Genomic DNA, 23,256 nt, shown 5'->3' on the forward strand with positions numbered 1-23,256 from the left:
TAATGCACATCAGCAGGGTCCATCTGGACAGTTAGTGCGCAGCATGCTAGTGTGGAGTAGATTCATGGCCCTGCTTGCTATGAAGTAAACGTTTGTGTTGACAAGCCCTGAGTGGAAACTACTGTCCCTACCCTTGGTTATGGGGCATGTAGTTCAGTCATGTCTAGGAGCCATCTGACCAGCTAAAAGAAGGGTACTCCATTTCTCCATCAGACGCTCCCAAAGAGAACACATGTGGACATATTCAGGCAGTAAGGAGGCAAATACAGGAGAAGAAAAAAGGGAAATGGAAAGAAAGAGAGAAAGAAAGAAAGAAAGAAAGAAAGAAAGAAAGAAAGAAGAGACAGGAGAAAGTCATGATTTGGACCTTAATATTTTGCAACCAATTACATTTAGCTATCGTTATAGCTGTGACAGAATTATCACAGGCCAAGAGACTGGGGGTAAAATCCTGACCCTTGAAAGCAATGGGAAATTTTCCGTTGACTTCAACAGGGCCAGAATTTCACTCTGTAAGACAAAGCTAAGGCTCTGAACTCACAGACTTATGTGGGGGGAAAATACTCAAAGTCAGCAGGTTTATTGGTACAGTACCTTGAAAATACTCATAGAATGTCAGGGTTGGAAGGGATTTCAGGTGGCCATCTAGTCCAATCCCATGCTCAAAGCAGGATCAATCCCTAACTAAATCATCCCAGCCAGGGCTTTGTCAAGCCTGACCTTAAAAACCTCTAAGGAAGGAGATTCCACCCCCCACACCACTCAGGTAACACATTCCAGTGTTTCACCACCCTCCTAGTGAAAAAGTTTTTCCTAAGATCCAACCTAAACCTCCCCCACTGCAACTTGAGACCATTACTCCTTGTTCTGTCATCAGCTACCACTGACAACAGTATAGATCCATCCTCTTTGGAACCCCCTTGCAGGTAGTTGAAAGCAGCTATCAAATACCCTCTCATTCTTCTCCTCTGCAGACTAAACAATCCCAGTTCCCTCAGCCTCTCCTCATAAGTCATGTGTTCCAGGCCCCTAATCATTTTTGTTGCCCTCCGCTGGATGCTTTCCAATTTGTCCACATCCTTCTTGTAGTGTGGGGCCCAAAACTGGACACAGTACTCCAGATGAGGCCTCACCAATGTTGAATAGAAGGGAATGATCATGTTCCTCGATCTGCTGGCAATGCTCCTACTTATACATCCCAAAATGCCGTTAGCCTTCTTGGCAACAAGGGCACACTGTTGACTCATATCCAGCTTCTCGTCCACTGTAACCCCTAGGTCCTTTTCTGCAGAACTGCTGCCTAGCCATTCAGTCCCTAGTCTGTGCAGTGCATGGGACTCTTCCATCCTAAGTGCAGGACTCTGCACTTGTCCTTGTTGAACCTCATCAGATTTCTTTTGGCTCAATCCTCTAATTTGTCTAGGTCCCTCTGTATCCTATCCCTACCCTCCAAGTATCTACCATTCCTCCCAGTTTAGTGTCATCTGCAAACTTACTGAGGGTGCAATCCACACCATCCTCCAGATAATTAATGAAGATATTGAATAAAACCGGCCCCAGGACCGACCCTTGGGGCACTCCGCTTGATACCGGCTGCCAACTAGACATGGAGCCATTGATCACTACCCGTTGAGCCCGACGATCTAGCCAGCTTTCTATCCATTTTATAATCCATTCATCCAGCCCATACTTCTTTAACCTGCTGGCAAGACTACTGTGTTCATATAAATCAAAACTTTAAATATTCTACTTTTAATGCAAAAAAAAGGTTTGGGGGTTTGGGGGCTTTTTAGCAGAGTAAACAAACTGTTCATGAAAGAGTCTAAAATGAGTCTCATTCCCCAAGAAGGCTGTTCAGATGAGTAATCTTGCCATTTCAAATGCATGCCCATCATAGAAGCATAAAATCATAGATGAAAGCCTGTGTAATTTACCCTTTACAACACTGCAGTACTGCAGGTCACTTTATTGGATGTAAGGTGTTATAAACACAAAGAAACAAAGGTGTGATTTTTTGGTACAGAATGACATTATCCAACAGTAGATGCATGCACTGCTGGGCAGCAAGCGAGGAGACCTACTGAAACCCATGGGTGGCCTGTGCTGAGGCTTTAGGTCTCACTGTCACTGTCCCCCAGGGTGTGCTTGTCAAATAGGTATTCTGCCATCCCATATTTGGGTGCCCCCATCTTGCGCAGGTTGGTCACATGCTCACCCAGTTCAAGCACCTATTTGCGGCTATGTTAGAAAGCATGACCTGACCTGAGTGTTCCACACAGTCTCCACACCGTTTAAAGCCAGCTCACTTCCCAGACTGTTGCCCCAATAGATTTTTAGAGCACCAACTTCCTGGTTAATCTATCTAGTTGCTGCATATGTGCAGGTAAGCATGTGAGTGACTACTTTTGGAAAACGTGATGAGTACAGAGACATATCATGCCATTTCTACACACAGAAACTCCACTGGTTTTATTAAAATCAGTGGTAAGAATCCCACCAGCTTCAATGGAAGAAGAGTTAGGCCTGGGCCAAATGATTTTGACAACTGCAACCAATCTGTTTGGGAGTTACAGAAGCTTAAAGAAAGTTCATTGCAAACCGCAAAATTAGTTTATTTTCTGCTCTCATTACTTAAATGGATGCATGAATCTCCCCCCCCCCCTCCTTTTTTTTTAAATTAGTGAGGTTGAAAGACTGGAGTGAATTTTGGGACTCCTATAAACAGAGCTTTGAAGCAGAAAATGACAGAGCCTTCACTCTATTGACACAAACAGCCTTACCATAATGTCCTTCAATTAAAGAGCTGCTGACACTTCCTGGAACACCATGACAAATATTCAATTTGGAAACAATCCTGACTACCTGTCATCTTATTTGTAATTCTGTTCTTTGTTTGCTAAGGACATTTGCAAGAAAACACGCTCTTGTTAGCTGTTTAAGTTCTCACCTGCATGTCTCCCAGCTGAAGTCATAACTCTCTGTTTGCAATTTACGTCACATGTAGACTATTCTGATTAGTGCTTTGTCATAATTGTTTCACACATGAAAACAAATATTTTGGCAAGGTCTTGAAAGAACCTGTGAATTTCATGAAGGCTGGGGGGGAGGAGGGGGCGGGAGAGAATCTGCCATTTCTACCAGCAAACACAGTTTTTGAGATAAACAATGCTGGAGTTACATCCTCAGAACAAAAAAGTTTAAATCTCCATCCTTTTGCCACAAGTGACAATTTTCTATTTTTAGAGAGAGATTATACATTTTAATCAGTCATCTAACTTCCCCCCTCCAATACTCTAATATAGTAAATGGATAAATGCTAGGAACAGAATAATTTCAAAGAAATAAAGATCCCATTTTCCTGAAAATCTTCTTACTGTGACCAAACAAAAAATGAGAAGAAAAATATAGATACCCTACGCTACAGCAGCAGGATAGTTTTTAAGATATTTTAGAAATTTCTCCATGTGGTGCCAGCAGTTTTTTTTTTTTTTTTTAAAGGAGGCATTGTAGACTGTGGCATGGTTGTAGGTTAGGATAGTAAAGAAAAAAAAATGAATTGCATGAGTCAAATATGAGGAGTAATTGAAGAGTGTAACCCTAGGGCTGGAAAACCTAATGGAATTCCTAAGTGAAATGGTTCAGTGCTATAATAAATAGAAGGTCCATTAACAGCAGCAAAGAACAAGCCACTGATGCTGCAGGCAAATGTTACGAGGGGTAACTGCAGCCACTGAAGAGTAGTAAGAAAATAAGTATCCCAATCCCCCTTGCTTTCAAACCATCAAGTAATCGTCATTTAGGATTAAAGGTTTAATAGGGTGGAGGATGGGGTACACAGATACCTGCTTGTAGCTGCTTCTGGAATCTCTGTTGTTAAAGTCTGTGGTCTCTCTCCTGGATAAAGCTGCTTACACAGGGCAGGTGGGATGCACGAAACGAAACAAGAGTCAGAGGGTCTGCACTGATTTCCTTCTATAACTATTCATTTGTTGAAGTTCTCTGGTTACTGATGAACTTTCTTTGCTCCATATTTATTTTAACTTCACCTCTTCTTTACAATGGGAACTGAAAGAGGTTTGATAAAGGGGTTGGAAGCTTGTCTGTTCATTATAATTTCTAGAAGAGCCCGTGTATTTTGGCTGAAATTCTAACTCTAAATTTTTAAGTAATATTCTGAGAATCACTACCTCTATCCATACACCTCCTACAACAGCACCTAGTGGGACTTCTCCCTTTTTCTTCCAACAGAGACTGTACTACTGTTAGAAGACTTGTTCCATATTACAGGGGTTAGACTCTTCCCTGCACCGATACAAAATAGGCCCTTTACTTGTCTATTTATTTAAAAAATAAAAAAAAAAAAGAGACCAGATGGACACATGGAGATGAGTACATATTGCCATAGGAAGCATATCTTCAACTTTCACAATTCTTGTTCATTTAAATGTTCATTGATCATACTGTATTAGTAGATCTTTATGCACAGATAACTGTTCGGTAGGGTTCTGATGACTGAGTTGTGTCTCTCTCCCCCCATCGCAGTTTATGTCACCACCAGAATCCCTCCCTGGAATCTTCTCCATTTATAAGACAGGTTGGAGAAAGGAAGCTATCCGATTACCTGACAGGTGCTCTGAAGTACACAAGAACTGGTATGTGGCACAGCCATATTTGTTGGAACTCATCAGTCACATTATTCTTATTTTACAAAAGCAACAAGAGACCTCATGAAAGTGTCTGCACTTCAGGGACTGACGGGCTAGAGTGATGGCTGTAGAAGGTACTGAACAATACCCAAGGCATACAGGTATCATGGACATATTAGTGCCCACTTCTCTCTCCATGGTCCATGTATTATTCTAAGTAGAATGTGCAATATACAGAAACAGAAGGCATCAGAGGTACAAGACAGAGGATTCATGAAATCACCTGGAGTGCCCGGAGGGTGTATCTGCAGCAAGTGGCCATTGATATTTATTCTGATGTCTTACCTCATCTTTATCCTGCACCTGGATGAAAAGGGGAAGGGCAAAGCCCACCTGGGCCAGCTCTGGGATTCCAACACTGTACTCAGAACTATTGAACTCGGGGGCATTGTCATTTAGGTCTATGACAAGGATGTTGAAAGTGGTGATCACTGTAGCATTGGAGGGGGTGCGGTCATCATTCAACTCCGTACCCTGCAAGGGAAAATATCAGTGTGGCCTTTATTTCAAAGAACAAGCATAAGAGAAATGCAGAAGATTGCGGCCCATCATACAGAAATTGCATACAGGCAGTGCAGTTGACTGCTGTCATTGAGACAAAGTCAATGGCACAGTAATAGCCTTCCCTTGTCGTTTACATCATGGATGCAGCATGATTTGACCGAGGCTTTAAATGTGCATTTGTGGTGCAAGTTTAGTGTTCAAAGTGAAAGACTGATAACTGTGGCTTTAGTCCAGCACAACATAGTTAGGAGCTATGCAAGCTCCCTCACCTCTTAGGTCTGCCAAGGATGGGCACACTGAATTTTTACCCACACCACCTCTACTACTCCAGTACCTATCGCTCTGATTATACTTGTTACTACTGACCTACAAATCTGCCTGTCATCTGGACGGCCACCTTTAGAGATTTGCCTTGTGGGGCCAAAACTGTTGTCTCTCATTATGATGCCATGCACTGTAATGACACAAACTCATAATAGTATGATGCATACAGGAGATGGTTTTCTCCACTAGCATTAATGTCAAGACTGTTAACATCTTGCAAAATAGCCTGGCAGGACATGGGAGACACTCCTCAAAACCAGGGTTTTCCCAGGACATCTGAGGGAGGTGGTGACATCAGGTTTACTCCTGGGCCTTGCCTGAACTGAGATTAGCAGCAGTGAAAATCATGCTGTGATGTGATGGAGACAAACATCCACTAGAAAAATAGGACAAGACCAGCAAACTCATTTTACTTGGGACTTAAAATAGGTTTGGCTGCAAATTACTAGACATGAAGGGCCAATGCACTGGCACTCTATGTGATAAGTTCCCACCAGACATCTTAACTTATACAGGGTTTTTTGGTGGGGGGAAGAGGAGAGAAGGGAGGTGGGTGGCTAGAGGATGAACCTTATTGTCACAGAAATGAGGGTGGTGAAGGACATCTGAAAATAGAGTTCTTCCTCTTGTATTTTGTATAATCTAAAAAAACGGAAACAAGACCACAAGGGGAGGAAAGAGCCCCCTGCAGCTCCATGGAACACTGGAGGGCAGGCAGATGGGGCTGCTAAAGATCACCCTGAGGCTGATTGTGGAGTTGGTAAAATTCAGCATTTCCACAGATTGGCATTTGGGCCTAATCTATTTTACTTAGACACACACACACACACACACTTTTGACCCCAAAATCAACCCTGCTCCCTCCCCACCAAGAATCAAGGGAAAGAAGCTGGATTCCAAGGGATGATAATAGTATATTGACCGTGTAGAACTCCACAGAAAGACCCTCACCACAGGTCAAGCCGAGTAATTGCATGTCATTTTCTCTCCCTGACAAAGCGCTGCCCCTACCACAGCAAGGAGGTGAGCTGTACTCAGGGGCATTGCCAGCAGATCGAGAGACATGATCGTTCCCCTCTATTCGACACTGGTGAGGCCTCGTCTGGAGTACTGTGTCCAGTTTTGGGCCCCACACTACAAGAAGGATGTGGACAAATTGGAAAGAGTCCAGCGGAGGGCAACAAAAATGATTTGGGGACTGGAACACATGAGTTATGAGGAGAGGCTGAGGGAACTGGGATTGTTTAGTCTGCAGAAGAGAAGAGTGAGGGGGGATTTGATAGCTGCTTTCAACTACCTGCAAGGGGGTTCCAAAGAGGATGGCTCTAGACTGTTCTCAGTGGTAGCAGATGACAGAACAAGGAGTAATGGTCTCAAGTTGCAGTGGGGAAGATTTAGGTTGGATCTTAGGAAAAACTTTTTCACTAAGAGGGTGGTGAAACACTGGAATACGTTGCCTAGGGAGGTGGTGGAATCTCCTTCCTTAGAAGTTTGTAAGGTCAGGCTTGACAAAGCCCTGGCTGGGATGATTTAATTGGGGATTGTTCCTGCTTTGAGCAGGGGGTTGGACTAGATGACCTCCTGAGGTCCCTTCCAACCCTGATATTCTATGATGCTACTCTTCCAGTGCTGGCTGCCATCCTCCCAGTCAATGACTTCTCTAACATGCTGATTCTTTCCTCCAGCCCAGTGGAATCCACACCTCTAAATGTGTTTCCAACCCACCGGCTGGCTTGGTATGGATTTTGATTAAAGAGCGGAAATTGGAGTTGGGAGAGCAGTTCTCCGGTGGGGCCTCATGGTGTCGGAACGTTATGCTTCGATGCATTTTCATGATGAAGCGACTTTTAGCCTTTTCTTTGTAATCCTTGTACCATGCAACACAGACACAGATGCAGCTGAAGGATCTGCTGGACACCAAAAATACAGGTGCCCAGTGAGATTGGGGGCGGGGGGGGGGAAGACCCATTTTTGTCATGTCAGCATCTGTTTCTGCCCTTCTAATTCTGTTGCATCTCACAGTCCCTACTAGCCCCACCAGTACGTTCCCCCTTCATTAATCCACAGGACACTGTTCATCCTGCTGCTCAAAGGGGTTCTGGCATGCAGCGTGTGTGTCTAGCCTCCTCCCACCCCGAGGAGTACCCCTGAGCCAGAACAGAGCAACACATACACTACAGAAGACAGAAACCACCAAAAGAGGAGTACCCCAGAGCAGAAGTTCAGAGAGCTTTGGAAGAGCTAACTGAGCTAGCAGCAGTCAGGGTGAATCACAAGAAATAGAACAGGTTAATTCTACAGCCCACTCCCCAATCTAGGGATAATGGGGTCTGTCCCTGATGCCAGACAGGGAGAGAGAGAGGGGTCCTGCCCTGGGAATAGCAGAGGTCTGCCCTGGTGTCAGATAGGGAAAGAATACTACCAGTGTGCTTCTTCACTTGAAATAAGTCAGTATTAAGCAGCACAGAGCAGCAACACATTCACAGATGATCCTCTGACTGAAGTGCCTTTCCTCTCCCTTCAGCTATGCTGATCCTTCCCCTTGTCTCCCCAAAGAGCTATTGCTCTCAGTGTCTCACCTTCACTGTGAGAATGAATCCAGTGCTGTAGAAAGGGTTTTCACGGTCCAGTGGCCCATTCAGGGTTAAAGCTCCACTGATGTAGTCCAGTGCAAAGATGCTGTTGGTGTTACCTGGCAATGAAAACAAACAGGATGAGCACAAGCAGCCCATATTGCTGAAGACACAGAAACTATGGACTTAACACAGAGGAAAGCCTGATGAGACCCTCCATGCATGACCAGATCATGCAAAAAGCGATTTTAGAATTCAGAACTGTAGTCTGGTTTAAGACCCCCAGCCGGGTAACAGATTATACTAGTATGTGCAGACTTAAAGCATTATAAATGCATTTTAAAATTAAATGGCTGTAAATCAGTTCCTCCTTCACTTACCTACCCAATACTGGGCTCAGAACTGTGCTTTCTTTGCAAGAGCTGATAGCATCACAAACACTTCAGGCAGTGTAGGAATTTCAAAGAGTTTCTGCTAAAATGTAAACGCATTCATCGTTCTTATCTCCACATCTACTCTGTTACTGACTTGGGATCTCAGACAGCGTATACAGACCACCACTTTGCAGTTTACCTCTTAGCAAGTGTTGAAGTCTGAGCACAAAGAGAGAGCAGCCATAGTGGGGCAGCTACTCCCATCACATGAAGGTGGGAGGGAAATGGTTGGACAGGGCTGGGAGTAAGCAGAGCCTCAGCTCCATCCCCACCCTCATGCACCAGCTGCAGAGCTAAGGTGGTGCAGAATGGGAAGTATGCTGAGCTGGTGCAGGTTGGGTCCCTGCTTCCCCTTCGCTTCAGGGGAGAAACAACTGGGACCTGGCCTGCTCCTAGAACAGGAACACATTTCATGCTGCCTTTGACTTAAGGCTTGTGATATAGTATCTTCATGGTCTAGCCCCATGTGGTTTTAGGACAGAGCTAAAGCAGCACAACAAAAAGGCAAAATCCAGTTACTGAACTGAACAGGCTTTGGTTTAGACGGCTGCCTTCAGCATTCTCATTTCCTCCACACCCCCTCGACTGATCTCTGCCATTGCTGCTATGTCCCCTGGATGGCAGACTGCCCCTTCTAAGAGTCCCCACTGCCCTTGGGAGTGGGCTGGACCCTCTCATTTGCTTCCATCTAGTTTGTAGATGCTCTTTATTCCATGCCTTTGGGTGCCTTTCTATGAGCTTGTAAATTTGATATCCCCGAAGGTTACATGTGTGACCAGCCACACGCGATGCCATCCTCAATGCCTCACTATTTTGTGCTTCATCCAGAAGAGCCGGTCCTGCTCTCATGGCAACCTGGGTCAGTTTTCCCCTTCTTTAGAAATAGACACTGGCAGAAGGTTAACTCGGTATTGCTGAGTCGTACAGCCTATTTGCCAGCAGATATTAATAAGCTGAATCTCACGGGACTGGGGCTACCCTCATAATAATCTCATCTCCTTTACCTTTGTCAACTGAGACAAAGAAATCAGTTGTCACTTTGAGCCTTGGCAATCTGATGCTTGCCTTGTGTGATATCCAAGAAGGAGGCTATTGAATTAATGATCAGGGGCTTGCACATACATACACTCCTGCAAACACACACACACCCCCTTACACTCTACACCCTACACCCTCACAGTGTGTAAGAATTCCTGATCCCAAACACCAAGACAAAGAAGGAGGTGGGGGATTGTTACATTCCATCCAGCTGATGGGGGGGCAGGGGAGAGAAGAGAGAAAGATACTGAGAAGTTGGGTGTCTTATGTTAAAAACTATTTGCCAATTTTCTGGAAATGCATTTCAAGAAAATTTGCAATTACAAAAGTATCCTTTCCTTAGCTCTTGACCAATTTGCTCTATTCTGATCCTGTACCTCTGCCTGCCTGACCTAGCCACTTTCATCATATTGATATTCCCTTACATTGGGTGATTAATGACCCATTTCTTGCTTCTAGTTACAGCTGTCTTCTCATGTGACTTGGTTGCCGTGTAGCTTTCAATCCTCTCAGACATTTTACCCTCTAGGAGCACCAGGAGCTAAGAGAAACCATGGTCTCCCCTCCTTGTCCTGGACAGAGTCCTAACTCTATAACTGTACATTTCTCCTTTATAGCGGAGGGCTTATATTTTCCCCTCAGGCCTCCAATTACAGAGTGCCTCATGATTTTGTCCTTGGGTCCTCTTCTCTGTTCCATCTGAAATGGCCCATTGATTGCTTCAGTGACAGAGTTCACAGCTTAATGAACTGTTAAGGATCTACTTACCAATATTAAGTGATGTTCAGTAGCAAATCTTAAAAGGTACCAATAGTTTCCACTTTGGACTTTACCTCGATGTGGTGGTCACCCAACTCTATAATCTTTCTTTTGGAGCTTATTCTCAGACCTTTCTAACTAACACCTACTTGTCTGTCTTGATTGTCAGTTCCTGGCTACTGCATGGTTGATTAAATCCTCTTTCAGAATTGACGGAGAGAGAAAACACCCTTGCCCCACATCACTGATCCTATTTAAACTATGACCTACTTAACCCACTGACCTCCTATGTCAAGCCAGAACTTTGTTACCTAGGCTAGAAATGTTATAATTTTAGCCAAGAAAGATGTGGGAGGAGAAAAAGTTCAGGATCATGAAATATTACAGCACACGTTTCAAAACATTTCTAAATTTGTCCTTAGCACTGTTGAAATCCTTCTTCATGCCTTAAATCACTTCCTATCTAGAACTATTGAAGTAACGCACCACCTACCTTCCTAGATTTCTCTCTCTCTAATGTTTTGGGAGCCTTGGAAATCTTCAAATTTCTCCCTGCTCACCAGGATCAACCAATCATAATTATATAGATAGAAAAGACCTACATTAAGTCATCTTGTCCATGCCATTGTCCCCCCTTATCATGGATTCCTATTCATCTCCAAATCTAGGCCAAAACTTTCCTCCTGATTTTCAAAAAGTCTTCACATACTTCATGCTACCTCTCCAATTTCATATCCACTAACTCCCTGCACTCACTATGCTTCTCCAGTCTGGGCTTCCTCCCCCATTCCCTCTTTAACAGCAGGGTAAGGAGGTCGAGTCAGGAGCGCTCATGTTTTCACTTTGTACAGCCCCCCAAGGAACATTTTGACATTCTTCCCCAGACACAGAGTCATTTCCTCTCTTTGAAATTATATTGTCAAGTTTTTTCTCTTCGAGTCAGACATAACTAAAGTCATTTTGTGATTCCACATTTGAAGAACAATGTATAAAAATATATTGTATTGTACTGCAACAAGTTTAACTGTCCTAAGATGCCAACCATTTCCTTCGCTGCATATTGCCCTGGTAAATTATATTTTGGGGCAGCCTTTGTACAGTCCTCCAACATTACATGCCATAAATATATATTTTAATAAAAAAAACACATTGTCCTGCCACTAACAAATCTGCCAACCGGTGCGATTGCCAACTTCAGCCTCAGACCAATATGTTCTAGTGGAAGTGGGTTGATGGGGCTTATTCTGAATTTGGCCAGAGCATGAAGGACCTAACAAAGCCTTACAGTTTGAGCACTGGACCCCTCATTCCAAGAGTCACCATGAATTCGGCTCACAACCAGAATCTGAGCAAATGTAAGGTAATTTTTAAGAAGAAAGGGAACAACTTAAGGACCCAAATGCTCTTCAGCTGTGCACATCAGAGGTTTTCCTTTAGCTCAGCCTCCCAAATATTGTTCACATTAAAGACATGCATCTGATGTATTTTTGGGAGCCTTTTTGCTTACACAGAGTTGGTTGGCTCGAAAAACAGCCTTTGAGTAGGAAAGACATGTCTCCAAATCTGTCATTCAAAGTCTTTTCATAATTTTCTCTACAAAGCCTCTTCAACCACCAATTCATTTGTCCTCTGACCAATGGTCCTCCATGAAGTACTGCACTATAGAACAATGCAAATTCCTGCTCGGTGCTTCTCTTTGGAAACTCTCTTGTTATCTTTATATTTTCAATTTCTTCATCTTTTTCATAGGGGGAAAAATAGCCATCTTTGCTTTTCACTCCCCATTTGCTGTCACTCAGCCTTCCACTCTCTCCACCCCTTCTCGCTATAAAATCTCTCCTTCATCCTTTGTCCTCTCGTTATCTGTCAGTCTTTTGACCCAGTAAAAAGTCCCAGCCTGGGTTAACTGCAGTTTAGTGTGTGGCTGACTGTGCGTACTGCAACACAGGCTGATGGCTTTCAATTGGTTTGTCTGCTCCACTGCTCTAACAGCAATTACTTTCACTCCTCTTTCTCCTTTCCCTCTGTGTCTGGAAAGACAAAGAAACCATTCCAAACCACTAGGTCTCTGTATCAACCCACTCAGAGGCAGAGGGATTCCATGGATGCAACAGAGCCACACAATGTGGAGATGCTGAGGAGCATGGATGACAGTCTGGCATGTTGCTGCTCAGACTCCGATCACTAGCTGCTGGACATTCACCCGCAGATAAGTCTGTTACTCCAATGGCCTCTGAAGCAGATAACTACTATCCAATTAAATCTTATGAGTTAGTAAGGGTTTTCTCTCTGTTACATAAAGCTGGCAAGTGACTCATATCTATAGTGCCATATTCAGACACAGTTGTAGATCTGGTGCCAGTGTTCTTTGCGTTGCTCTGTCCCACTATCTCAATCTAACAATGCCTGACAGAGACATCCGGAGCCTGTTTCTGAACTCTGATCCTGTCTGCTGCTTTCAGTGCTGCCTGCCTGTCCAAAGATCCCTGGTTCTTTTGGCCCTGCCTTGCTGCTCAGACCTGTGTTAGCTACCCATATTATGCTACCTGTACTGTCATGCCCTTCTGACCCTGGTATTGTCTGACTGATGCTGCTAGGGCTACTCATCCTATCCTGCCTCCCTGACCCTGTCTAATGGGTGTGCCAATACAATGAATTGCTGTTCCTCTGATGACTATATTGTTGAAGCAGCACTGTAATACCCAGACATGAGAGAGAACACAGTGGATACACAGAATCCCCTGTGGTGTATTTTAAACGGAGCAGATCTACCAAGTTTATTCTCAAAAAGAAAAGGAGGACTTGTGGCACCTTAGAGACTAACAAATGTATTTGAGCATAAGCTTTCATGAGCTACAGCTCACTTGTTAGTCTCTAAGGTGCCACAAGTACTCCTGTTCTTTTTGCGGATACAGACTAACACAGCTGCTACTCTGAAACCAGAGATTAGATAGCAGCTCTTTTTCCAAAAGTTCCTCATAGCTTTGGAACAGACTCTCTCGTAGCTTGTGGAAATGTGTTAATAGTGAACCTGCTGCCTGTTAGTGATTCCTGAACCTATTTGCGAGGACTTAATTACCTGGTCGGAGTAGGGAAAAGCTAGTTCTGGCTGGTACATTAAATGGTACTGGAATTTTTGTTTAGAAGTGAGTGTGTTGTGTGATGGTTGTAGCACAAAATGTTAAGAGAAATATAGCAGAGAGGGCTGTGAAGAGAAGCTTTGAATGGTACAATTTCCCCCTGAAGGGAAGTCCACTTTGAACACTTTGCTGTCAAATATTCATATGATCATTCTGTATCAGGTTTCAGTTTTAGGTGCTGATATTCTCTGTCTGGGTCACAAAGGGTTTGTGTACTGCACTTTAAAGATAGCAATAACACAGAGTGAAAAGCCTGCTCCATCTTACAGTCTCCAAGCAACAGAATAAACTTGGTTTCAGAGTAGCAGCCGTGTTAGTCTGTATCTGCAAAAAGAACAGGAGTGCTTGTGGCACCTTAGAGACCAACACATTTATTAGAGCATAAGCTTTTGTGGGCTACAGCCCACTTCATCGGATGCATAGAATGGAACATATAGTAAGAAGAAATATATATACATACAGATAAGTTGGAAGTTGCCATACAAACTGAGACGCTAATTAGTTAAGATGAGCTATTATCAACAGGAGAAAAAACTTTTGTAGTGATAATCAAGATGGCCCATTGAGACAGTTGACAAGAAGGTGTGAGGATACTTAACATGGGGAAATAGATTCAATATGTGTAATGACCCAGCCACTCCCAGTCTCTCTTCAAACCCAAGTTAATGGTATCTACTTTGCATAGATTTCAGAGTAGCTGCTGTGTTAGTCTGTATCCGCAAAAAGAAAAGGAGTATTTGTGGCACCTTAGAGATGAACACATTTATTTGAACATAAGCTTTCATGAGCTACAGCTTATACTCAAATAAATTGGTTAGTCTCTAAGGTGCCACAATTACTCCTTTTCTAATTTGCATATTAATTCAAGCTCAGCAGTTTCTCGTTGGAGTCTGTTTTTGAAGCTTTTCTGTTGCAAAATTGCCACCCTTAAATCTTTTACTGAGTGGCCAGAGAGGCTGAAGTGTTCTCCTACTGATTTTTGAATGTTATGATTTCTGTCCATTTATTCTTTTGTGTAGAGACTGTCCGGTTTGGCCAATGTACATGGCAGAGGGGCATTGCTGGCACATATCACATTTGTAGATGTGCAGGTGAATGAGCCCCTGATGGCGTGGCTAATGTGATTAGGTCCTATGATGGTGTCACTTGAATAAATATGTGGACAGAGTTGGCATCGGGCTTTGTTGCAAGGATAGGTTCCTGGGTTAGTGTTTTTGTTGTGTGGTGTGTGGTTGCTGGAGAGCATTTGCTTCAGGTTGGGGGGCTGTCTGTAAGCAAGGACTGGCCTGTCTCCCAAAATCTGAGAGAGCGAGGGATCATTTTTCAGGATAGGTTGTAAATCTTTGATGATGCACTGGAGAAGTTTTAGTTGGGGGCTGAAGGTGACAGCTAGTGGCATTCTGTTATTTTCTTTGTTGGGCCTGTCCTGTAGTAGGTGACTTCTGAGTACTCTTCTGGCTCTGTCAATCTGTTTCTTCACTTCACCAGGTGGGTACTGTAGGTTTAAGAATGCTTGATAGAGATCTTGTAGGTGTTTGTCTCTGTCTGAGGGATTGGAGCAAATGCGGTTGTATCTTAGAGCTTGGCTGTAGACAATGCATCTTGTGGTGTGTCCTGGATGGAAGCTGGATGCATGTAGGTAAGTATAGCAGTTAGTAGGTTTCCAGTAGAGGGTGGTGTTTATGTGACCATCGCTTATTAGTACAGTAGTGTCCAGGAAATGGACCACTTGTGTAGATTGGTCTCGGCTGAGGTTGATGGTGGGATGGAAATTGTTAAAATCATGGTGGAATTCCTCAAGGGCTTCTTTTCCATGGGTCCAGATGATGAAAATATCATCAATGTAGCGCAAGTAGAGGAGGGGTGTTAGGGTAAGAGAGCTAAGGAAGCGTTGTTCTAAGTCAGCTGGGTCTTTACACATACTGAATCTATTTCCCTAAAGTTAAGTATCCTCACACCTTCTTGTCAACTGTCTAAATGGGCCATCTTGATTATCACTACAAAAGTTTTCTCCTGCTAATAGCAGCTCATCTTAACTAATTACAGGTTTCAGAGTAGCAGCCCTGTTAGTCTGTATCCGTAAAAAGAAAAGGAGGACTTGTGGCACCTTTGAGACTAACAAATTTATTTGAGCATAAGCTTTCGTGAGCTACGGCTCACTTCATCAGATACATTCAGTGGAAAATACCTGAATGCATCTGATGAAGTGAGCTGTAGCTTATGCTCAAATAAATTTGTTAGTCTCGAAGGTGCCACAAGTCTTCCTTTTCTCTTAACTAATTAGCCTCTCACTGGTTTCAGAGTAGCAGCCGTGTTAGTCTGTATTCGCAAAAAGAAAAGGAGGACTTGTGGCACCTTAGAGACTAACCAATTTATTAGAGCATAAGCTTTCGTGAGCTACAGCTCACTTCCTCAGATGCATATCGTGGAAACTGCAGCAGGCTTTATATATACACAGAGAATATGAAACAATACCTATTGTACAGTGGGGTGGGAATAGGTATTGTTTCATATTCTCTGTGTATATATAAAGCCTGCTGCAGTTTCCACGATATGCATCTGAGGAAGTGAGCTGTAGCTCACGAAAGCTTATGCTCTAATAAATTGGTTAGTCTCTAAGGTGCCACAAGTCCTCCTTTTCTTTTAGCCTCTCACTGTTTGTATGGCAACTTCCAACTTATCTGTATGTATATATTTCTTCTTACTATATGTTCCATTCTATGCATCCGATGAAGTGGGCTGTAGCCCATGAAAGCTTATGCTCTAATAAATTCGTTAGTCTCTAAGGTGCCACAAGTACTCCTGTTCTTTTTATCTAATCTCTGACACACCAGTTCTGCAAGAGGTCTTCAAACCCAGACTCTGACTTGTGCTATGCCAGGGCCTTGTGCTCTCCCATGGCTCCACCTAGGAATGAATCAGGAGTGTTGGCCTCGGTCTAACTCTGGACTAAACAGAAACAGGAGGAAATGAAACCTGAGAAGGACCAAAAATCCCAGTACCATTAGCACTTTGAAACGAGCCAGGCAGCCACCCAGCTGCTTTCCCTGCAAAGTGCCTGGAGAGCTCATGACTGTAATAAGAAACTGCTCATTCTGCCTGTGAGCAGAGCATCTATCATAGGCAGGATCTCTTCCGGCTCAGTCAGACTGAGCAGGCAAATTTCAGGAACTGATGGGTCCTTCAGCCAACGACTGAAAGGGATTCTTATAACTCCTGGTGGGCAACAGAGATCCCCTCCTGGGAAGGGCATCTCCCTTTCTTCCTCCCCTACACTGAAACACAAATGAAAACCCGCTGACCTGGAAGAGGTCCGGGGTGGAGCAGAGTACAGCCCTGGAGGGCAGACTGAATGGCTCTGAGGGGAGAGCAGAGCAGTGGGAGGAAACCTAGGAGATCCAGTTGAGGTAAGAGGCAAAGAGGAATCATAGCAGGAAAAGACAGGGTGGTCAAAGAGCTTGGAGCAAGAATTAAAATGGAGTGCAAGATTTAAAATATATATATATTTTAAAAAACAGAGGAAAAAGTGATGGTAAAATAGCTCAGGGTGGAAGGAAGAATCTGAAAAATAAAATGGTTACAGAAAATAATATATTGAAATTTGAAAAGGGTAAAATAGGCAAATAGAGACACTGAAAGACAGGGAAGAAAAGATGCACTAAGTTATAGAAGAAAAAGGGAAGTGTGTGAATACAAGAGACAGACATCCACCGTAAATAAAACCGTACTAAATCTCTCCATGGATTTCGTGGCAGTCTGAGGCATGACAACATTTAACAAGAGGGCCTTCAAAACCTAGGGTGATCCCTGCCCACTTTTCCAACGCCCAGACCACATGCTGACTTTGTAACATACACATTTTAGTTCGAGTGATCTTCACAAGAACCAGTTCAGCTCCCTGCTCTGGCACCGACTTCCTGTGGGATCTGGAGCAAGTCATTTATTCTCTCTCTGCATCGGTTCCCCATCTGTACAATGGGGAGGATAGTACTTCCCTACCTCACCAGGCAGATGTGAGGATAAATACATTAGAAGACTAAAAGGCACACAAATACAATGGTAATGGGAGCCATATAGTACCTTAGAGAGGCAAGGTGGGTGAGGTAATATCTTTTATTGGACCAACTTCTGTATAGCTTAAAAGCTTGTCTCTTTCACCAACAGAACTCTTCTTCAGGACTGTGTAGCTCAAAAGCTTGTCTCCCTCACCAATAGAAGTTGGTCCAATAAAAGATGTTACCTCACCCACCTTGTCTCTCTGATATCCTGGGACCAAACACAGCTACAACACATAATACCTTAGACAGATATACGTAATCAGCACCATTTCTGCTAAATCCTTCATGTACCATTTTGTTTTTCTTGGTCTATAAGGATATTTTCAGTAGGGTATTGAGATTTAAAAAGTCAGCAACAAGAACAAGGATCAGGTCAAACTGGCTAAAATATAAGTCACCTTTGGGAACTGTCAGTTATAAATCCTGTCCAACTCATGAGTTCCTTTCATCAGCTGGGGTGAAGAAAAGTGAGATGAAGGGAGAAGAGCAGAAAGGAAGCCAGATCAGGAGTAGCAGGGCTATATCACAATAGCAAAATTTCAGTTCTCTTCTAGTCTCATTGTGAAGAATGGGTCTTGGTGGAGATGCCATTTTGGAGAAACAAAGATATAAAGTGGGATTTTGTAGGACCATGATTCTTAATACCTTCTGCTGACTCTCTCAGTTTAAAGATGCTATTTAAAAGTACTGGACTGACTCCAGAAAAGGAAGAAAGATATTGAAATCTCCTCCCTGCCTCCTTTGCTATTGGTAACTCATTACTTTTCAAATTATGCACAAAGAGAAAGATTTGGCTACTCTCCATCTTTAATTAAGGACTGTATCTCAGCCAGCACTGTCCAACCCTCTATGCCTAGGTGAACGCTCCAATAGTCCCCCTGTGAAGGGACGTTTGTGACTGAGAGATGCATTGTCAGAATGGTGGGGACTTGCCGAGCCACTGAACTTGGCTGTGAATGACTTTCATGAGATGTGAAAGGGGAACCCATCACACTCCTTGTGCTGGATAATTTATTAATCAAAATGTGCTCCGTCAGGGCTCCTCTGCACTGAAATAGATGCTGTTGGACGTGGTTCATAGAGTCGGCAACAGATACAGTTATTATATAAATAGTCCATCAGCTGCTTTGACCCCCTCGCTGGTTTTCACCTTGAGTTTTTGCCCCCATGCAATATGGAGACAAGTGTTTCAGGGCAGCTTCTCTTCTGTATTCATCAACACATCCATAACTGATCAGTAAGAGCATTCCTTGGTCTCTACTCCTACTCAGTTTTGAAGGGAACAAGACATTTCTGAACTGTAGAGGATTACATCATGTTCTTTATTTCATAAACTACACCCTCAGGAACAGAGATTACAAGTTCATAATCTCCAGTTCTAGAAAAAAGGCATGTGTTCTCCCTGATCTAGAATCAGATTACTGCTTGTTTCTAGAAACACTGATTCCTGCCATGGCACTCAAATATAGATTGGGAATTCTGTAGAAACCCCACCCTCCCACACACACGTTTCTAGAATCAGGAATTTTGGTACCTTGTCTGAGAAAGAGTTAACTCACCTGTTTAGCACAACAGATCCATAATTTCTAATCTTGTGGTTTCTAAAAAGAATAACCCTTCCTTGCAACAAGCACATGTAAAATTTACCTTGTGCAGAGTCACGGGTACACACAAGGACCAATTCTACCATCTGATATACTGACAATTCCCATTAAAGTTAATAGGAGATGCAATCATGTATTGGAGAGAAGGATAAAGTCCACAGATTCTAAAGATATTGGATTTCTGAGCTAATCATAGTTGAGGCTATGGACATTTTAAACAAATTTCACAGCAGAGGTATGGAGGAAAAAACCTATAAGTCACAGAAAAATCACCAAATAATGTAGTTTTCACTACCTCAACATACACAAAAGACGAGTGGGGGTGCTGAAAGGTGAGTCCAGGGATGTGGAGGGAGAGTGAGCCCACCCCCACACTCACCCAGCAGCAGCAGCAGCTCCCCACTCTGGGCATTGCAACCTGGCACACAAGGTCACAGTGCCACTCAGATTGGGCCTGCCATCACTCCATAGATGGAGACAAAGGGCCAAGCCTGAGTGGCACTGTGACCCCATTCACAAGGTTGCAATTCCACTCAGTTTGGAATCCTAATCAAACACATTTTCCCAGCCATTTCCAAGGCAGTGGGAGCCCAATTTCATGGACTTTATTCAAATTTACAAATTTCCATGACCACTATAACCTCTGTGACAAAATTGTAGTCCCAACCCTAGTTTATCACTGTAAGGTGCTGGGTGTTCCATAGCCCACAAAAGGGCCTAGGGAGGGAGGGATAGTTCAGTGGTTTGAGCCTTGGCCTGCTTAACCCAGGGTTGTGAGTTCAATCCTTGAGGGGGCCATTTAGGGATCGGGGCAAAAATTGGGGATTGGTCCTGCTTTGAGCAGGGGGTTGGACTAGATGACCTCCTGAGGTCTCTTCCAACCCTGATATTCTATGATTCTATGACTCACCCAGGGTCTCTTTCCAGGCAGAGTTTTATTTTCCAAAATGTAGGAAAAAAACAACCCTCCTTAAGCTACAGCTCTCAGGGGATTTTCCCCTTTGCCTCTTTCAGTCCTTCCTGCTTCAGGGCCTGGTGCAGGTTCTTCCTTGCCTTTTTCACTAAACGTCACATCCCAGGGTTTTATCCCTGGAGGCCGTTTTTCCTCAGTGGGTTCTCACGGTCTTGCCTCCCTGGGAACTCTCACGGCCTCTCCTAGGAAGCTCCTGTTGCCCCCCCCCCCTTTATTGACAGCCTGGCTCTTTATAGTCCCATGTGTTTCCCCGCTCTCTTAATTGGCAAAACTGAGAGCACCTGTTCTTGCACAGGAGCTACTTCATTTAAACAGGCCAGCCATCCTGTGGCAATCATATTCAAGGATTCTGAATCCCAAACCACAATATTCTTTTACAAGCACAGTTTAGAATTCAGCAGATGTCTAAAATTGAAAGTAAATAACCAGCACAGCTTTGGACCCTGGACCTGCTTTTTTGCCTTTTCCTGTAGTCACTTTTGCTTTATCTGGAAATAGGTTTGTGACATTTGTGGACAACTCTATAAAGAGGTATCCACTCTTCCTCCCCAACATGGGTACACATAACAGCATGATAAGTATGGTACAACCCCTCAAAGTGATACTTCTGGGAGAGATAACGACATAGCAGTCATGGATTGACTATGGTTGTGACATCATTGTTTTGAAACACCTTAATGGGTAGCATTTCATTAGATGCATAGTTCAATGTGGTAGGCTTATATGCACCTAAAAGATTTTAAGAATCAAGACCAATAGGTCTTTCTTCTCCATGATTCCATGAACTGAATGCAATGAAAACCTATTGCCGGAAAACTGTACTCATTTGCTCAACCCAGAAGCCTGAAAGTTCCCTGAGAAATCATCATCATGAATAAGCTTGCAGAATTCATGTACAAATAAAATATTACCTTTTATAATGGGCAGTTTGTGTCTTCTGCTGGTGGCAGTCACCATGATGTGTGTGACACTAATATAAGGGATTATGAATGAGTACACCAGTGTGGTACAAGAAAGTATTAACCAGACTGAACCTGTTTCAACCACATTTTAACAGGAAGAAAAAAATTTAATGAGAAATATTCACACTAATTCATTGTGATACAACACAAGATTCCATTCAGTTCTGTTTCCCTCTCAGTACAACACTATTTTCTCTCATTCCCAAAGGATGACATAACTCATAAATGTTCATTTCACCCTTTTATTTAGCCTCCTGTTTAACTTGCAGAGGGCTTCATCCAAGTAAACAGGGAGCAGACGGCAAATATAGTCCCAAAGAGAGTATGTTCCTTGTACATTTGGATTTTCATGCATTTATTGCTCGACTGGAGTTTATAGAATGAATTTTCACAACCCCGCATACAAAAGAAACACACACATTAAACTGCTAAGGGGATTTTTATGCAGATTGTTTCTGCACTGGACTTCTGAGGTTCACAAAATATCCCTCATTCCCCTCCTCTGGCAGCAAACATACTCATACAGGGACTTATGGATGGGTTGCGCTTCCAAATATCCAACAGCTGTTTCCTGCTGACATCAGAAGCCATACAGGGGGCCATCTGACTCAACATAACCCCCAAATGGCATTTCTACCTTTGTCATTGCTTCTTTGATACATTTTTAACATAAATAAATCCTCTTCCTTCCTACCTTTCTGGAAACTCTTCCAGTCAAGGCCTGAGTAAAAACATAAGAACTCTTCTATTTTTCCTAGTCCACTGAAACACAGACAGACATTGCAATTCCACTATGATTCAGTCTTCAATATTTTAAATTTTTTTCCTGCATGTGTATTGTTTTTAAAGAAAAACAACCTACTGAGGGATCTGACTTTTAAAATGTCAGATGGAATGATGATTATTTCTATTTGGGTCACTGTATAATTATTTGCATCTTGCCCACCCAGTACAATATAACTTCACACAATTTAGACTCAAAATTCTTTAGGGAAGGGGAAAAAACAAACACTTTAATGTAGCTCTCTGCCTTGGTTACTGAAAAAGTGCAGTCTCTCTCCAATCCAGATTGGTATTATTTCCCATTAAACTTGCAATCAACTGGCCCCATACGAACACCAAACCCCTGTCTAGATGCAGGCTTCAGCCCCACTTCTCCCTCCAAAAAAGCCTGCCAGCCTCTTTCACACACTTTTCAGTCATTTTCCAAACTGATGCTGACTTATAGTTTTAATTACTGAAGCCCATTTGCTGGAGAAGCACTTTGAAATGAAAGCAGCTATTATAGAAGCTGTATTTAATGTGATTGTTCCTGGATTGACAGCAGGCCAAAGCAAGATGCCAAAGTAACAACACAGCCTGTTGGTTCACAGCACCAGAGAAACACCCAAGCTGCCTAGTAAACTAGAGCCAGAGCATCAGCCGCCACCTCACCATCACTCGCATTCCCTTGCTTTGGCAGTGTGGAAAAAAGGCCTTCAATCAATAATTTGGTCTGAGGTGTATTTCTAACCATCAGCAGGTCTTCCTACAAAAAGGTTCTGCTCTGATCACACAAATCACATAGAAAGTCCTCCCCCAGCGGGTAGAATTTGAGAAGACTTTAAACACACTGATAGTTTGAAGTGATTTGTATATGGGGAAAAAGCCAGCACAATTTAGGCCAACCAGCAATGGATATATTAAACTAATCGGTCTTATTTCCAGGACATGCTGTCCCTTCTAAAGTCCAGTTTAGGGACGAGGGGGCAGATTTTTAAAGGTATTGAGACACCGAAAGATGCAGATGGGTGCCTCGTGGGATTTACCAAGGGAAGGCTAAACAACCTCCTAATTTGGGGATGTGAGATCTCATTTGGCCAAATGACTGACTTAAACAACTGGAAAATAAGGGGGCATGAGTTCCATTTGCCTTTGGAGACAGGTGCTCCAGGAGCTACTGCAGGATTTTAAAACTATTATTCTCCCATAGTACAAGCAGCAGGGGAAGCACTACTTTCAAGCAATATTCACACTGCTTCTGTATCAAAGGCTCCTATTTAGTTGGACAAATACAACATCACATTTTTTAATTCACATTTCCCTTGGAGTACAACAGCTTTAATTAAGAGGGGGGTAGGGGGGAGGTATTTTTCCCTTCCCTCTTCAAAATTTAGCAAGTTTCACAAAAAATCATTTAAA

At 43.2% G+C, this 23,256-nt stretch overlaps 1 protein-coding gene across 1 annotated transcript in view; it reads right to left on the reverse strand.

The window, feature by feature from the left end:
• The window catches only part of CDH23 (cadherin related 23), a 510,961-nt gene that overhangs the window by 255,130 nt on the left and 232,575 nt on the right, over positions 1 to 23,256 (reverse strand). Inside the window, exons 10-11 of the mRNA XM_084634348.1 lie at positions 8,114 to 8,226; positions 4,992 to 5,180 (exon numbers count right to left, since the gene is read on the reverse strand). Coding sequence (XP_084490474.1) covers positions 4,992 to 5,180; positions 8,114 to 8,226 — 302 coding nt within the window. The remainder of the gene's footprint in view (positions 1 to 4,991; positions 5,181 to 8,113; positions 8,227 to 23,256) is intronic.

This window comes from Lepidochelys olivacea (genome assembly GCF_965140295.1).
Source record: "Lepidochelys olivacea isolate rLepOli2 genome assembly, chromosome: 7".
Classification (NCBI taxonomy): Eukaryota; Metazoa; Chordata; order Testudines; family Cheloniidae; genus Lepidochelys; species Lepidochelys olivacea.